The sequence below is a fragment of the Mya arenaria genome, chromosome 11 (genome assembly GCF_026914265.1).
Source record: "Mya arenaria isolate MELC-2E11 chromosome 11, ASM2691426v1".
Lineage (NCBI taxonomy): Eukaryota > Metazoa > Mollusca > Bivalvia > Myida > Myidae > Mya > Mya arenaria.
Window position 1 is genome coordinate 10,608,487 of NC_069132.1, and position 15,895 is coordinate 10,624,381.

A 15,895-nucleotide genomic window follows, 5' to 3' on the forward strand; every position below is an offset into this window, starting at 1 on the left:
TTAACTACTTACTAAATAATGCATTTATGGAAAATATTGATTCCTGATAACAATATTGTAACTGTGTATTTAATTCCTAAAATTAAAAATATTAAATGATTGGTGAGTGCTAAAAGATTGATTATGATCTTTATGTTTCCTGCAACCTTCTTTCAAATTCAACTCTGTATCCTTCATAAGAATCTTATTTTTTATTTAAAAAACAATCATATAAACTGTGGAATATCTAATTTGGGAGTAAAAGTGCATCTTTAAGCATAACAGAGATTGGATTCCTAGTGTAATACTTTAATCAGAAATCATTCCTTACATTATCAAAATCTAGATATTGCAACAAATAATGGAATTCACCAGTTGAACATTTACAGTGTAAACATAGTCTCTGCCTTATCTTTTAAAATCCACAAATGTTTCTTTTGCTGTTCTACAATTAAATAACAAAACTTGATATAAAGGGTTATACAATAATTGTAAGACATTTATCAACACTTAATTGATTATTATACTACATATAATACAATACATACTGTTCACTACAGGCACTAAGAAGACTGATCAATCAAAATTATATTGTTTGACACCAACAGATTTATGAAAAGAATGTCTTTAGATCGATCCTTCTGGTTCCCTTTTGTTTATCCACATAAAGGATGAAGCACTGAGCTACAATTCCCTCCAAGCCTTCAGATTAAGTAGTTGCACATGCCGACACAAGTAGATTGGATGAAGACGCTGTGGAAAATCTGCCTCAAACCTGAAAGAGGGATATGAATTTCTATAACAAACATATTAATTCATAGCTTTATAAACAATCAACATTTTTCTTTATGTAATTATATATATATATATATATATATATATATATATATATATATATATATATATATATATAAGATATTTATGCTTTGAACTTTTAGTTTACAACCATGTAAATAATTATTAACATACATTAAAATCAAAGACGTGATGTATTTCTGGTGGAACTTCTGGTGGAACTTGTTGACCTTTCTCAACAGCAAAGCTGGAAGCCAAAGTTGAAGTCTGTGCGCTCAAACTGAAACATACTAACAAACACAGCAGAAACCGAAAACAATTGCAGATACAGTGATAATTACTAGTCAAAAGTATACGCAAATGAGAAAGTCAAACAAATATATATAAGAAGTGAATGAAATATAAATTAAACATAGTTCATTTGATCATTTTCTGATGCACAGCTCTCTGAAAATCAAAGTTGTTATACATTTCATAAAAGCCCAGCTAGTGCAGTGCTGATTTTCCTCTTGTAAGCAACTCTTTTTCTCCTGTTCCACTCATGAATAAAGAACTGAAGATAGAAACAGAAATGAGATTGTGTCATTTGTCTTGCTGATTTCTTCAGAATCTGGATGAAGCTGTTGAACTGTTCGCAGATTTCTGAGTTCACACTTTCAAATCCTTGAAGTCGAGAGCTTCTAAAAGAAGTAGAGCATTTGTGTGAATAACCATGAAAAATATCGTGAAAAAATCTAACATTCTTGTAGTACCCACTCTCTCTGTTGAGGCAATATTCCTGTAAGTTACAGGCAAAGTCATAAAACACTGCTTGTGGAGGTTTGGCTAGATGAGAGTATAATGAAGCTGATGGATCTTTTCTGCCTTCAGCCACTGTCATGTGGAATCCATAGCAATGACCGTGATCTGGACAAAACCAAAGAAACAAGTTAGATGTGCCGGGTGCTGATTGTTGTATTTTTGAGTAAATCTTTCTGCATCGCTCAAAGTCCATAGCTTCATCATCATGGTCATTGTTTCTGCCTGCTCGGTCCTCATCTATCTGAAATTTGCGTACATTCCTCAGTTTAACACCATGTTCATTGAAGTAATAAGCCCGGCCCAGCTTCTCAGGGTTGTATGTTCCGAATTGAAAAGTTGCATCCTCTGGGGCATAAACTGGTAAGTTTAGAGACTCATTAGTAAGATGAACTAGAAAAAGTTTAATGTCATCAGGTAGAATGTTGTTATTGTTCAAAATCGATTCTGCAATCAAGTCCCGTATTTCTGGAGCAAATGATCTCATCTCATACATCTGTCTGTTAAACTCAAAATCTGAAAGATTTTCATTAGTTAGAAATTCCTGCAAGAAAAGTGCATATTCTGGTGACAAAATGCTTGTCACAGATGCTGTTGTAGCCAACATCTTAAGGACAGATGCATAAGCTACTCTTTCAAATTCTGACATCCCTCGAGTAAATCGCTGGAATGATTGATGAGCCTCCTCAGGTAGAGCCTGCATAAGTAAATTAATTATATCATTATTTTCTGGAATATCTAACGGTTCAAATTCTGCAACTGTAGTTCGGGCTATATTATCCAATGCTTCACGATAAGCGATCATCTGTCTCTTTTCAACTCCAGGCTTATTCTTAAGGTAACATCTGTCCATCCGTCGATGCAATGTTTGCTGTGTCTGTAAAGAACTATCAGGTGTACTTATTTCTGTGAAATTTGAATGACGGAAACCTACGCCTACTCTGGTTCCATCACAGCACAGTCTATTAGGCTCATACCTACAAATGTCACATGGTTGTCTGAAATCAATGTTCATATTAGCTGCCCAACTAAACCACCATTTTAAAAAAACTGTTGCATCCATAAACTTGGCCTTTGGGTCACGAGTTCTGTAAAGTTCATCCTTCATCTGACAGTATGCTGAAAAAGTGCAACCAGTTTTCATTACTGATGATGTAAACTCCCATCCTATTTCGTCACCTGCAGCTGTTTTACTACTAAAAACATGAATTGATTCACTCTGGCCTTCATTCCATGCAAGTTCACAGCGACTGTCGTCTATCGGGTTGTAACAGACTCTTTTGTAAACATCACACTGCACAGGCGCAAACTGTGTGTAAACTGTAAGAACTCGACCTAAAGGAATCAATTTCCCGTTTTCAGAGTAATCTGGATCATCATCTCGCTTCAACCATCCAGATCCACAGCAGCATGTATTGTCTGGCATATCTGGATAGAAATTGGGACCCTTCAATGAACCATCAGCCTGCCTACTTAAGGTCAAATCATTCCATCCGTCACGTTTGATGATGTTACGCCTCAACATATCACTCTCTCTAGCTGCTGCTGGATGGCTGCTCTCACACTTATACTTCCATAGACCTGTTTCAGGATCAAAATTGTCATTAGTATCAACAGGATCACCATCACCAGCATCATCATTTGTTTCATCATCTAGTAGTTGGTCATCTAAAAAAGTTTCATTAGTGGCATTTCTTTCATGCAAATCAATCCAGGATTCTGGATTATGTTTCAGCACAAATAAATGTCTGCAAAGATTGGAAGAATTCAAGTTATTTAAATATCGTTTGTGTCCCTTCTTTGATTGACACTCGCCATTGTGACAGGTCACAGTATAATTTGCTTTGGCCTTGTTGTGACTCAGTGATAAAAAAACAGGTTTAGTCTCTCCTTCTGCCAAAACTGAAAATTTCCGTGTACCATTAAAGTCACTTAATTCAATCAAATCCTTGCCAGCACACTGCTTTCCCTCCTGAACAAATTTACGGGTTTTGGTTTCTGTAGCCCTTTCATCTATCTGTAGATTTGGAAGAACAATACACTTAAGGAAAGTACAGTGCATGCAGCTATTCCTGTTTGAATAATTTAGAGTTTGGCTATGAGCTATATCAAATAAAGTTCTATATATACTGCAGGTACAATGGAAGTAGTCTCCAGATTCTTGCTTTAGCCAAGTGGTATAAACATACACTTCTTTTCTTAAAGAACCAGAATCATTATAATCATTCATACAACATATCATGGTGTCTTCCTCAGCTACCTGAATATATATCTTTCCATCCTCTATTAAATCAATAGAAAATTGTTCATACATAGATTTTTTTGATTCCTGCATAGCACTCAATGGCTCCACATCATTTGTCACCTTCACAGAGGCTGTGCTTTTCCTCTTCTTAGATGGCCTCTCTAGTGCAGGAATTTCTAAAACCTCACATTGAACCGCATTTAAATCTGGGTAATATGTTCTATACTTAATGAAAATTGTATTAATTTCATTCTGCAGAAAGAGACTGAAAGTAAGATATCTAAGTGATGTTCTGAGTCGAGTTTTTTTCTTGTTTATGAAGTTGGATGCAAATTTTGGATCACCTTTGAATAGTTCGGTTTTTCTTTTGACGTCACCTGGTAAACAATTTAATGCCTTTGACTGACTTAAAAGGGTTTCTTCTCCTTCATATTGCTGCTGAAATATTTCCCTCGAGTTTCGAGGAACCTGTTCCAATTTTGAGTGCCTAAAATCTAAAAGCAAAGCTTGAAGACGGTCTTCCTTTCCTGCAGTACAAGCATCCATAAACTTGGCAGTTGAGGTTGAAGAAAAGGGCAAAATTGATACTGCAAAGGATAAACAATTAATATTATCAGTGTCCTTCATTTGTCTTGTATCAGCAATACCTGGAATGAATTTTTGCTTAAAGAAATCATTAAGTCTGCTGCTGGGCTTATATGTATTCGGCTTTTCCTTTTTATCTTTTATATGATCAGATTCCATGTTCTGTATATCTTCCACTGTTAATGTATTATGCAAAAACATATTATTGTCAGTGTAATGAAATGTATCTTTGATTTCTTACAAATATTTCTGTTCCATTAGGCCAGCATACACTCCAGACTCAACATAGCGGATGTACAGATATTCATTTTAATTTGGAGAAATCGGCGTGATCTGCGATATCCAATTCATCTGTAAGAAAATCACAAATTTCTGAATTCATGTACACTTGAGCCTTAATAACTTTTATTTTTACACAGATATTAAGTTGATAAGTAAGTGTTGACAAAAAGAAGCATGAATAACATGAAAAAATTATATAAACAATGTTTGATTTAGTACCCAAGAAAGAAATTAAACCTTGATTGGGAGGTGAAGTTTTTTCTACAGGGTTCAGGCTGGATGTTGAAATGGTGCTCTTCGAGTTTGGCTGACTTCTGCTGCTCTTCGTTGATTTCTTGTTCGTAAATTGTAATAAAATAATTTCATTAAACATTAATATCCCTTTTTATTATTTTAACATTAAAATTACCCTAATGGGAAGTTCATTATATATAGATGATGCTTGTTTTGTTTTTCAATGTAATATTGTAATTTATTTCACTGAACGAGCAAGATAAATGTCATTTCAGAAAGGATATCATAAATTTATAATTTGAGTTCCTGGACCCTGTTTGCACTTAAGTATGGTTTTGACATTAAAACTGACTAAAATTTCAGAACAGTGTAAATAACCATTTTGTTTTACTGATAAATTTCTTTTATTAGACAGAAAGCACATAATGAATATTACATATAAATCTGTCATTTTTGGCATTAATTCAATTAAATTTGATTAACATTACAATGAATTGACAATTATTGACAAGCAAGAATCATTGATTATCTAATGAGCATTAAGATTCAGTAAATAAACAAAACTAATGCATATATACAATTATAAACATATCTTTCACTGGGGATGAGGGGAATGTCACATAGAGAAAGTAGACAATCCAATGTATCTTACGCCAATATAAATTTATTGCCACATTTTCATCAAATTCTTGTTTTAAATAGTGGTTTGGGTTGTGTGTTTTTTATAAATGACTGTATCACATTTGGATATGTGTTCATGCTCTGTCTTATTGCATAACACAATGTAACAATCCTCCCTTTTTACATGTAAATGTTTACATCAACACCAGCTGGTATCAATTTAAGCTGTTTCCAATACCTGACAAATATGCAAGACGGTTAGACCCGTGTTTAGCATTTTTATATCAGTCAATAAATTTAAGGGGCCAGGGGGAAATTTCCGAAAAGGGGGTGGGGGATCAAAATATACCAATTTAATCATAGCCACCTTATTAAAACTTACAAAGTAGTCATGTAAGAAATGAAGATGCCAAGGACTATAAAAAATTTATTATACAATGTATAATTATAAACTAAGAGGTAAAACTCATTCACTGATATAAAAAAAACTTGTTTACCGTACTACTCAGTAAATATCTAACATACCCGATGACAGAAAGAATTGTCAGTGTTCTTCTTGTATTTGGTCCCTCCAGGTACATGGCGTCAACAGAAATGGTCCAGTAGGAAATCTTCTCTAGAACACTTCACTGGGCATAGGGGGCAGTCAAACCATGTCTGCTACAGTTAACGGACACAATGCATTCAATATTTCTTGCTTCAAGTTATAAAATGAGGTTTTTACAATTCACTTCGACACTTTTCGTAATATTGCACGTTAAAACATTTCAACAGAAAGCATCAAAGCAATACACCAAAACATTCTTAGAAATAAATAGAAAAAAAAATATGATAATAATAATAGTGCAAACCAAAGGGCTATAACTCTGGTTTTACTAAATGAAGCTGGTAATGAAATCCTCATAGATTAACAAAGGCATTGGTTTTGCATTTGCCTACCCTTTATTTATTAAATTATTGGAAAACTGAATTGTATTTAATTTAAATGATGCTGCAATTTGTTACAAATTGCAATTTCATGTAGCATGTTCTTACCTTGTTTATCTTCTTAACTCCAGTCATTGTAGAGCAGACAGGTAGGCGCTTCTTTGTGGTAATGGCGTCTTCTTTCGGGCACTAAATATGCAAGATATCAAAGCATTTATTATCCATAACCACCATCAAAAGTGTTTCTTCTCTCTATTTCAAGAACACATCAGAACACTAGGACATTGTTATGGCTCAGAAAATGATTAGGATTAACTTTGATAGTTATGTTGATTTTAATCTTCTTTGAAGAAACTACATCACTACAGGAATATTGTAACTTACCATCCAGATGCTATGTACATTGTCTGCCTTCACCTTTACCGTTACATCAGATGTCAACGGAATTTCAACGTGATCTTTATACTGCTCAGATCTACAAATATACATGTGGAAACATAATTGTAACATCAATTAATTGATTTGACAAGTAAATTAAACAGAAGCTTTAACATCAGTAAATATATTTCATTTACCTTTGAACTTTCAGCTGTCTGTGTTGCGTAAATTTTCTTCGCCTTGCCCTTCGATGTTTGTTTGATCTGTGGTTACATGGTCTGGCTGATCTAGCACATTCATCAACCTAAATATTAATGACAAAAAACGTTGGCTACCTTCTGGGTATAAGTCAATCAGGATATATAAAAATATAGCAAAATATGGAAATGTTTCAGGTTGTTTAACCCTTGTCCCTACCAAAGGTAGACAAGAAACAGACATGCTTTAAATGTTTTCATCAATGAATGTATTTAAGTTTAGTTATGTAAATGCTCATTAAATTTTATTAAAATTGTTGCATTGCCCATCTGAAACAGCTTAACAGGCTTTCAAAAAGAACACCAGCACAGGAATCTCAGATTGACATAAGTTTTTTTTTGCACTATTACCTATAGTTATTAAATAATTATGTTATAATATATATTTTAAGTACAAAACAAACATAACAGAGACCTTCAATACATTGCGCCTTGGTAACTTCACATTATGCTGCACTGAGGTAACATCTGGAACTTCAGCTGCTGGCTGTAAGAATAAAACAAATGTTCCTTTTGCGGTCATAATATGAAGTTCAGTTCATCTGTTTTATGAAGTCACTATAATTAAGAATAACCTTTGTTATCTCCTCTGAATAGAGGCATTTTCAAAATAAAAAGAACAGTGGTACAAAATAGGAATTAAGGCAAAAAAACACACAACATATTTGATTCTTCCATGCTAAGGTTAAAACACTTGACATTGACCACTTTTGCCTTAGTAAATAAGTGTTAATTTACTTTCGACACAAAATAGATAAAACATATATTTGCACAAGCCCCATCCCTGCACTGGTAAAATGGGTTTGGCTTCCTCAATTTCTGGGTTTTATACTGCAGGGCTTGTTAAAAAAATCAAATGCCAAGCATTTATACATGAATTCGGGCTTGTTCATCCGAAAGACTAACTTGATGACTGACCAAATGTTACGAATATCAAATTAGAAAAGGTTCATAATTGTTTGAATTACCTGTAAATGATAACTTATGAATGAACATCCTATATCTACCAACCAACACAAGCATCTTATCAGAGAATTCAATGCTTTTGATAAATTATAACTATTCATCTAGCAAATGCCATCCATTTAGAGCAAGTGTTGTATTTACCAAACGGACTATTTCCGAGTACAGAGGCTGCTTGCTGGCCTGGACATTCTGGTCACTGACTGGTTCAACAGCAGCTGCCAGGCTTTGAAAATAGTCAGAGCTAAAAATAAGGCACCAGGAAAATATTGTTGTTAGTTTCTCAGACGTAGGGAGTTAGGAACACCATATGAACTATAATTAAATGGACATCCTTCTTTTAACTGACTAACATATTACAAACCGAACAAGAGTCATACTTAACCTTGCATCATACAACAAGCAATTAAGTGAGACAGTATCGAACAATGCCAACATTTAATATAATTCTTATCATTGTAAAATATTTCATGTTAATTCATCAACACGACATGTTCATCTTATACCCTTAAACAACACTGAGGTAATGACAATATTCGGATATTTTACACAGGCAAAAAATTAATTAACTCAGCTGAATTGAAATATGTTTGAAACAAATACCACTGGTCAAAGCTTGATGCATCAATCTCTGCTGAATGTGGTTGGCGTATGTCTTCATTCCAATGTACATCCTGCTGATAGGCCATTTCACTCCAGGAATACACATCCTCCTCAATCACCTGACTACAATGTCTACCACCAACACGACTCAGATGAAGTCCATCACGACCCAACACATCAGCACATTCCTTAATTGTATATAAAAACAGAATGCATGGTTTAACAAACTTTTCAATCATTGGAATATTAAGTCTTCATCTTTGCTATCTTCAATATACTATCCTGTTAACCGAGATACAGAAACAAAAATAATGATATTGCTCATATACTGTTTTTGAAAAAGTTGGTGAATATTATATAAATATTGCATGCCTTCCAGTGTGACAGTACATATTGTTAACATGAGGGAAATACTGTTACCCGAGGAGAAGCCGAGGGTAACAGTATTTACCTGAATGTTGACAATATGTACTGTCACACTGGAAGCCATGCAATATTTATTTTATTATACCGAACACAGTTACATTTATATACATGATATATAAGATTTTTACCATAACACAACTTTCAAGTTTAATCAATTTATTCTGTAATTATTGTTTGTTTACTTTAGCTGTCATTTTGTTGCAAATGTTGTTTAGAAATAAGGCAAACACCGGTTGTAACCAGATTCACAATACATTTTAATAAGCGCTTACCACCTCAGACTTGGGAAACCAAAAAATGCCTATTTTAAGACGTGCGTGCTATGTGACAGTATCATGTCAACCGGTCAAAACGATACTGTCAGTGTGTGACAGTACGAAATTGCCCATGATGGGAATATGAGAAATTAACATGGGCAGGTCACGTGACTTATAATAATGATATATGTATACCAATGAAATAAACAATATCATTATGACAACCCATATCCACAAAGGCATAAAAATGCATTACAGTTACATATTTCTACCTGTCTATATAAATAAGGATCATCTTAAATTTGCCAAATATCTACAACTTTTATTTCTGTATTGCATAAACTTATTTTGTTGATTTATACCTGAGCTCCATATCCAAGGAATCTGATGTATGGGATGGCCTCTGAAATGTCCATTAGCATGGTGTTAGCATTCTGGATCCATCTGTTGAAGACTCTCGCTAATGTTGAAGATACTCGTCTGTCATTCTTTTTTCGTGGCAGAATAGAACATAAAACAATCTCAGTTTCCGGACTCGTCTCGTGGATACTATCACATACCTCAGTGACTCTCCTTTGAAATAAGCATACATTATTAGACTATTAATAAAGCCAAGGCAAACAAGTAGTGACTTCTTCAAATAAAGCATTATAAAGTCGTAATAACACTTTGTCATAACTTTCTTGAATCAGGCATATTTCATAACATTAAAACTTGAGGAAAAGGAGATTAAATAAAATTTCATAAATTGTTTTGTTACTTAGTAGACAAAATGTGTGTCATAGAACTAGAGTACGCCAAAGGGAGTTTTTAAAAACTGGTACCTTGACGAAGCTTATTGAAAAGACTGCTTCGTACGTAATAGAATCAAACATATTTAATGTGTACCTATAAAACACATCCTCTCTGGCTTGAACATCATTGGAGCCAAGATGAATATAGACACATGGGTAAAACTCCTTCTTCAATGAAAGCTGCAGAACTGCCACAAATCCCTTCTTGTCATTCACAAACTTGGCTCCTACAATTGAGGTAAACTGAACAATGGTAGCTTTTGTTTTTATGTTTTCTTTAACCACGACCCCCCCCCCCCCTTTGGGTCCAGAATACCGGTGACTTTGACTCTCGGTCCAGCAAATCCCGGGTTTAACCCCAGCCCTGTGGGGACAAACTGCTAACCCTAACCCCGGTAAGAACAATTTCTTGGGGGGGGGGGGGGCTGGTTACAATTGACTGATGCATTAATAATATTATTTTGGTATTGGATGGTTCAAATCAATCAAGAAACATTTGATTCAATAATTAATATGGAATGGAATATGCAGTACCATATCTTGTGATATGATTGGCGCATGGAATTTAATTGGTATTAAATAAAAAAACATTTTTCCTTTTCTTTTCACATAATACACTGTTTAAAAAGTGGTCGTGTGGAGTTCTTGTTTGTCCATATACATAAAAAATTTATTCAGTTTAAATATAAACAGTAAAAAACAGTAAAAATAAAATTTATGGTCCAGTGAAACAGCCTTGAGAAGCCTTTGCACAAAATTAATCACTGGAATGCCATGCTAGTGCAATCATGGGTTCAAGCCACACACAGGATGCACTCTTTCTCGCAGGACTACTTATATACTGATATATCAAAAGTAAAATGCAAGAATCTCTGGATCAGCCTAAAAGGTTATTGGTGGAAGGCATGAAGCGTGTGTATATGCGTGTGTGTGTGCATGTGTAAAAACCAGCTGCTCAGCTAGCCAATTGGTTAGAGGGCTGTGCTATTGTTCTGGTATTCATGTGTCCAGCCACCACACTGGGTACTTTCACTACCTCCACGGATGTCTTTATTGGTGTCAGAAAAGAAAGAACCGAGTGCCAGAATCACCCTTAAATGTAAATAGAGAGTGTTTGGATACGAAATCCTACATGTCCGGAAAGCTCAGTTGGTTCGAGCAGTTCTGGGTTGAAAGCCAACACTGCATGGACACACTTTTCCTCACAGAATACCCTTGAGATAATAGTGCTACGCTAATTCACCAGTCAATATTGTAACCATGGCCCCCAGGGTCAGGGGAATAGCCGGGACTTTGACTTTCGGTCCAGCCAACCCCGGGTAAAATCCCTGCCCTGCGGGAACGAACTGATGGTTAAACCCCGGCCAAATGCCCCCGCACCTCAGAGACTCAAGAGTCTCTACTCTCTCACTCTACATAAAGCCCAATCTCGGCTTAATTTGGCGCTATGACAAAAACACCGCAGTCACCCGGCCCTGCGGGGCCACCTGGAAAGTAGAAACATGGCCCTTTTCACCGGCTATCCCTGGTATTCCCCCGGACCGGGGGGGGGGGGGGGGGTTACAATTTACTGGTGCATAACATAGCGTTTACAGTAATAACCATCAAATATATCAGGGCAAATTGGATACTATAAGGAATAAGGTCTTCGGGTTGATGAAATATGTCGTCTGCAAAACTGAAGGAGACTATAAGTTGAATATTGTGGCAGATTATTTGGGTCATAATACATTCACTAACATCTTTATGCAATATTGAAGCAAAATAGTTCGCCATAATCATTTAAATAACATCCATTTGCCTTTTAAAAATGTGTGTACCTGATACTGGGAGGCATCGAATAGTGGACCAATTTGGAATCGCTGCTTGGATACGATGTACGTTGGAATCACCTGCCACAAGCGCACTACCAAGACATCCACTTGAATCTGCAATGGAAGAAAACACACGCTCCTCGACCTGGATGTGCATCTCGACAGAAAAGAAAATATAGACAAATACTGCTGTTTTTTTTAAAATAAAGTCGCGAAATCAAATGACGATTCACAATACAAGCGAAAACGCGATAAATAATTCTAGGAACTTAATTCAGTCACAATTATATTCAAAAAAAAGGCGCGAGTAGTATTTTGATTTAAAGTTTGGTCAGCGATGATATCTAAGCAAGCTTAAATCTCAGTTTCAATCTCAAGAAATTCGAATCGAATCTCTCTCGTGAGCTTTCCGTGACAGAAAGCATCAGTTTCCGGGTCATTTCTCCAGAAGTGTGCGTAGATCGTAACCTTTGCAATACGTCATGTGCTATTTTAAGCATTTTCCATATAAGGTAATCCTCTACTTCCGATACCGAAAAACTTACAACAGGCCTCTCTTAGTTATGTGTGATGACTACCTTATGCGAATAAAACATTGACGAAGTAGTGTATCGGGTTTTCAGAACCTTGAGAACATTTTTGTGTACTAAAAACAAACGTTTGCTTGTCTTTTAGGAGAAATCAAAAATACAGAAAAAGTTGTTCACCAAAACTTGTCATTTGGCAAAACCTTTAGAGTTGATTACAAAACGAGGATTTATTGATTGGAGAGATGAACATTTTATTAATATGTTCTTATATTTGAATGTTACATGTCAAACGAGTTAATTGACAGGAGTCTATGCAAAATATTTTATTTGTATGTTCGTGTTGTTGCATGTTCATTTTGAATCTTATGCATAAAATGTACGTCTACGTTGTTGTTGTTTTTTGTCATTCGCAGCTTTTTTGTTGTTGTTTTTAAAAACAATCCTGCATAAAATGCATCGTTCAAGCATGCTATATTTTCTTAAATATAGCGCTCACATAAGTTCGTGCAATTTCAAAGTATCCCGACCTATATGTCTAAAACACAACATTGCTACCATTATATGGGCAATTGATTGTCCGCTTAAGGTTATACAAAAGCATTTTCTACTCATTCCACACAATTAAACATAAACTCTTAAAAATGATTATGTTTTGGCCAGTTTTGTTTTAAGTTATTCAATCCGTGTAAGGCACAGGGAAAACACAGATTTAAAAATTTAATGAAAAAAGGCGAGCTGATCCAGGTGACTGTCTGTTTAGGAAGAAGTAGTCAGCACTATTGGTGCGACCTATGGTTGTATCTTATCGTTAATTATTTTCAGTAAATACATATTAGAGTGTTTTACTTTACATTTTAATTTCGTTAACTTGAAGATGTTAACTACGCTAGATAACGGTTTTGGAACGGCTGCAAGCTCGAGAACTTATGGTTGGCCGGTGAAAGGGCAATCCGAACATGTTCTATGAATTGTTCTATATTTTAGTCCATGTTTTCTTTGTCAACTCTTATTTAAATGACGTCACAATATATGGGATTGATTGCCGACAAGTCTTTTCAACAGGCGCACGGCTTTATTTTAATGCTGATTTGAGAGGGGCTAACGATAAATTGGTAAGCAATTTTTGAGTAATTTCTTCGGGAATAAGAAACCGTGTTCGCTTCGCTCCGCTTCCTAAGGCTACGCATTTAAAGGTTAATACACGGTGTAGCCAATTTTGACTCAACGGCCCGGCTACGCCGTGTTTTAACATCTTTAATACATATGTTTGTTCTTCTTATTTTGCAACTTTCAAATTTGCTTTTGTAAAATTACCTGCAACCCAGTTGTGCATTCTCATTTGTCTCTCGCTTGTTAACTCACTATCAAATCAAATTTATTTTTATAATTAAGTTTTTGAGTGCCAAACAGGCAAACAACAATTTGTTGTCACTTTTATATTATGTTCCTATTCCAATTTCAATTGATCACTTTGAAAATTCCACGTCTATCCGCATTTTTCTGTACGGATCACTGACATCTGTCTATTTATGTACTGAATAACTGAATTCAATTCAATATACATAAATACTTAACAAGTAGACTGTTTGTACTTAAATGACTCAATACCTCGTATTAATGATGTCAACATGACTGTATGAAAAATTACCGTTTTTCATGTAAATTCTATTTCCTGCCGCTTCCTTTGTTGTTTTTTTAATGTCAACGCAGAATAAAAACACCACTTACGGTCCACAAATTGGTTATAAAACACCATCTTATCTTCCTACGCTGCGTTCGCGTTTGCCTCCCTCTAGGATTTTTATAATAAATATGTTCAAGCAGATCAATACAATTTTATCTATTTAGTCAAGACATTAATAATCGAAAATCGGCCAGGGCCGCAAAACTGATTATCGCTGAGTCATCCAAAAAAAAATTAATGTACAAATGTGTTACTATATAAAGTACCATACGTATTAACTTCATGTTAAGTAACTTTATCAGGGGGTAAGACGTGTTTTATGCTTAAAATTTCCGAAATTTAAGTGAGGGAATTGTGTGATGCGGAATGAAATGGTGGTGTTCGAATGGATTTGTCGTTTCGGGAGGATATTTTTACCTAGAAAGTGAGTTATATTAATTCTCCCGCAATATTAATACGCCTACCCGGAGACCACACGTGTAAGCTCACTCAGTTCTTTTACCTGTGTTTCTGGACGCCATAACAAAACAATGCGTAAGCTGAACGATTGATTGTTTACAAATTGAAAGTCGAAAATTGCGTGACTTGCAACTGTCAACTTTTTGTCAAAGTGAACCATTCTTATACCCCCTGTTTATGTGCTACTTTAGTGTTTAAACAGATAAAGCGATGAGTTTCATATCATCGCTTTATCTGTTTAAACACTAAAGTTAATTAGAAAACTGAGTATATATATTCAAAAGCATTCGTGATGCGCTCAGATATTTTATATGGAGCTGATTAGTATGTTATTGATTTTCATGTGTGTCTATACTTTTGTTAAAGCTAGACTTATAGTACTACAGTGTATGTTTTCTCTTATTATATCATTGTTCCATTTGACATGTTGATCAATATATGTTAGTCATATGAATATGTGATATTTCTTCAATTTCATCCATGTAAATGTGTGATACATCCTATATAATATATTTTTTACAGCTCAAATATATGTATATCTAGATGTTTATTTTACAAGCGAAACTGCTGTTATCTAATTGTTCCTCCTCATATCTTGTCATTGATGGCAAGATCTGGGATAGAGGAAATACATAAGTAAACATACATCTTTAGATTTACCGGGTTGCTAATCTTGTATTTCGCTTTTTGACAAGATTATGTCCCTTAAGTTTTCAATCTATTCTTCATATAAAGTAGTTCAGTAACGCTTTATACATTTGTTTGGATAATGCACATAAATATAGCAGTTTAATCTATTTCATTAGGATATCACAGTTAATCAATTTAAGAAATATATTATATTCCATCATATTGGTATAGCGGTGTCTATTTCTATACTGTACACAAAATTTTACGGGTGCAAAATACTGTACATTAAACGTTCAACAACGCGATATATAGGTCCGGCCCCAATTTCTCGAAAATTCTTAAGTACGTTAACTCAATAACATGCTCAGTAAAAATAACGCTCTCAGCTGAGTAGGTTAGCTAAATCCCATTTCTTGAACGTGCTCAAATAAGCTACTCAACTGAGTAATAATAACGCGATTATCTTTTCGGTCATTTCGGTTAAAAGAGAGCTCTTCGGTAAAAAAGGTAAGAAAGTATAAAGTTCGGGAAAATCTGACAACAGACGATAGAAATGGACAATGGAAGCAAAAGAGCTCCCAACTGGACAGAAGCAGAGAAAAGTTACTGCCTCGAGCTGATATCAGTCGAGTCT

The 15,895-nt window shown here is 34.9% G+C and overlaps 2 protein-coding genes across 3 annotated transcripts; both read right to left on the reverse strand.

Moving 5' to 3' along the window:
- Nucleotides 1-1,139: 1,139 nt before the first annotated feature.
- LOC128209731 (uncharacterized) lies at nt 1,140-3,613 on the reverse strand. The gene has a single exon (XM_052913905.1). It carries the CDS (start codon nt 3,095-3,097, stop codon nt 1,247-1,249), a length of 1,851 nt encoding a protein of 616 aa, XP_052769865.1. The 5' UTR covers nt 3,098-3,613; the 3' UTR covers nt 1,140-1,246.
- Nucleotides 3,614-4,921: 1,308 nt separating this feature from the next.
- LOC128209732 (uncharacterized) lies at nt 4,922-12,509 on the reverse strand. Of its 2 annotated transcripts, none has more exons than XM_052913907.1 (11): nt 11,965-12,509; nt 10,239-10,371; nt 9,713-9,923; nt 8,668-8,855; nt 8,209-8,290; nt 7,517-7,588; nt 7,042-7,148; nt 6,851-6,941; nt 6,575-6,655; nt 6,065-6,196; nt 4,922-5,018 (listed from the first exon to the last, which is right to left on the reverse strand). In XM_052913907.1, exons 1-10 carry the CDS (start codon nt 12,113-12,115, stop codon nt 6,125-6,127), a joined length of 1,188 nt encoding a protein of 395 aa, XP_052769867.1. In that variant the 5' UTR covers nt 12,116-12,509; the 3' UTR covers nt 4,922-5,018; nt 6,065-6,124. The 2 variants fall into 2 exon arrangements, with proteins under 2 accessions (XP_052769867.1, XP_052769866.1); XM_052913906.1 differs by having other exon boundaries at nt 6,065-6,199.
- Nucleotides 12,510-15,895: the final 3,386 nt, after the last annotated feature.

Bases quoted from the DNA above. Each gene is read 5' to 3' on its own strand.
- LOC128209731 (XM_052913905.1), bottom strand. From the start codon at position 3,097: ATGTTGAGGCGTAACATCATCAAACGTGACGGATGGAATGATTTGACC.
- LOC128209732 (XM_052913906.1), bottom strand. From the start codon at position 12,115: ATGCACATCCAGGTCGAGGAGCGTGTGTTTTCTTCCATTGCAGATTCA. The intron at 8,856-9,712 runs GTATAAATCAAC...TATACAATTAAG, and splicing joins TCCTTGGATATGGAGCTCAG to GAATGTGCTGATGTGTTGGG. The intron at 8,291-8,667 runs GTATTTGTTTCA...CTATTTTCAAAG, and splicing joins GCATCAAGCTTTGACCAGTG to CCTGGCAGCTGCTGTTGAAC.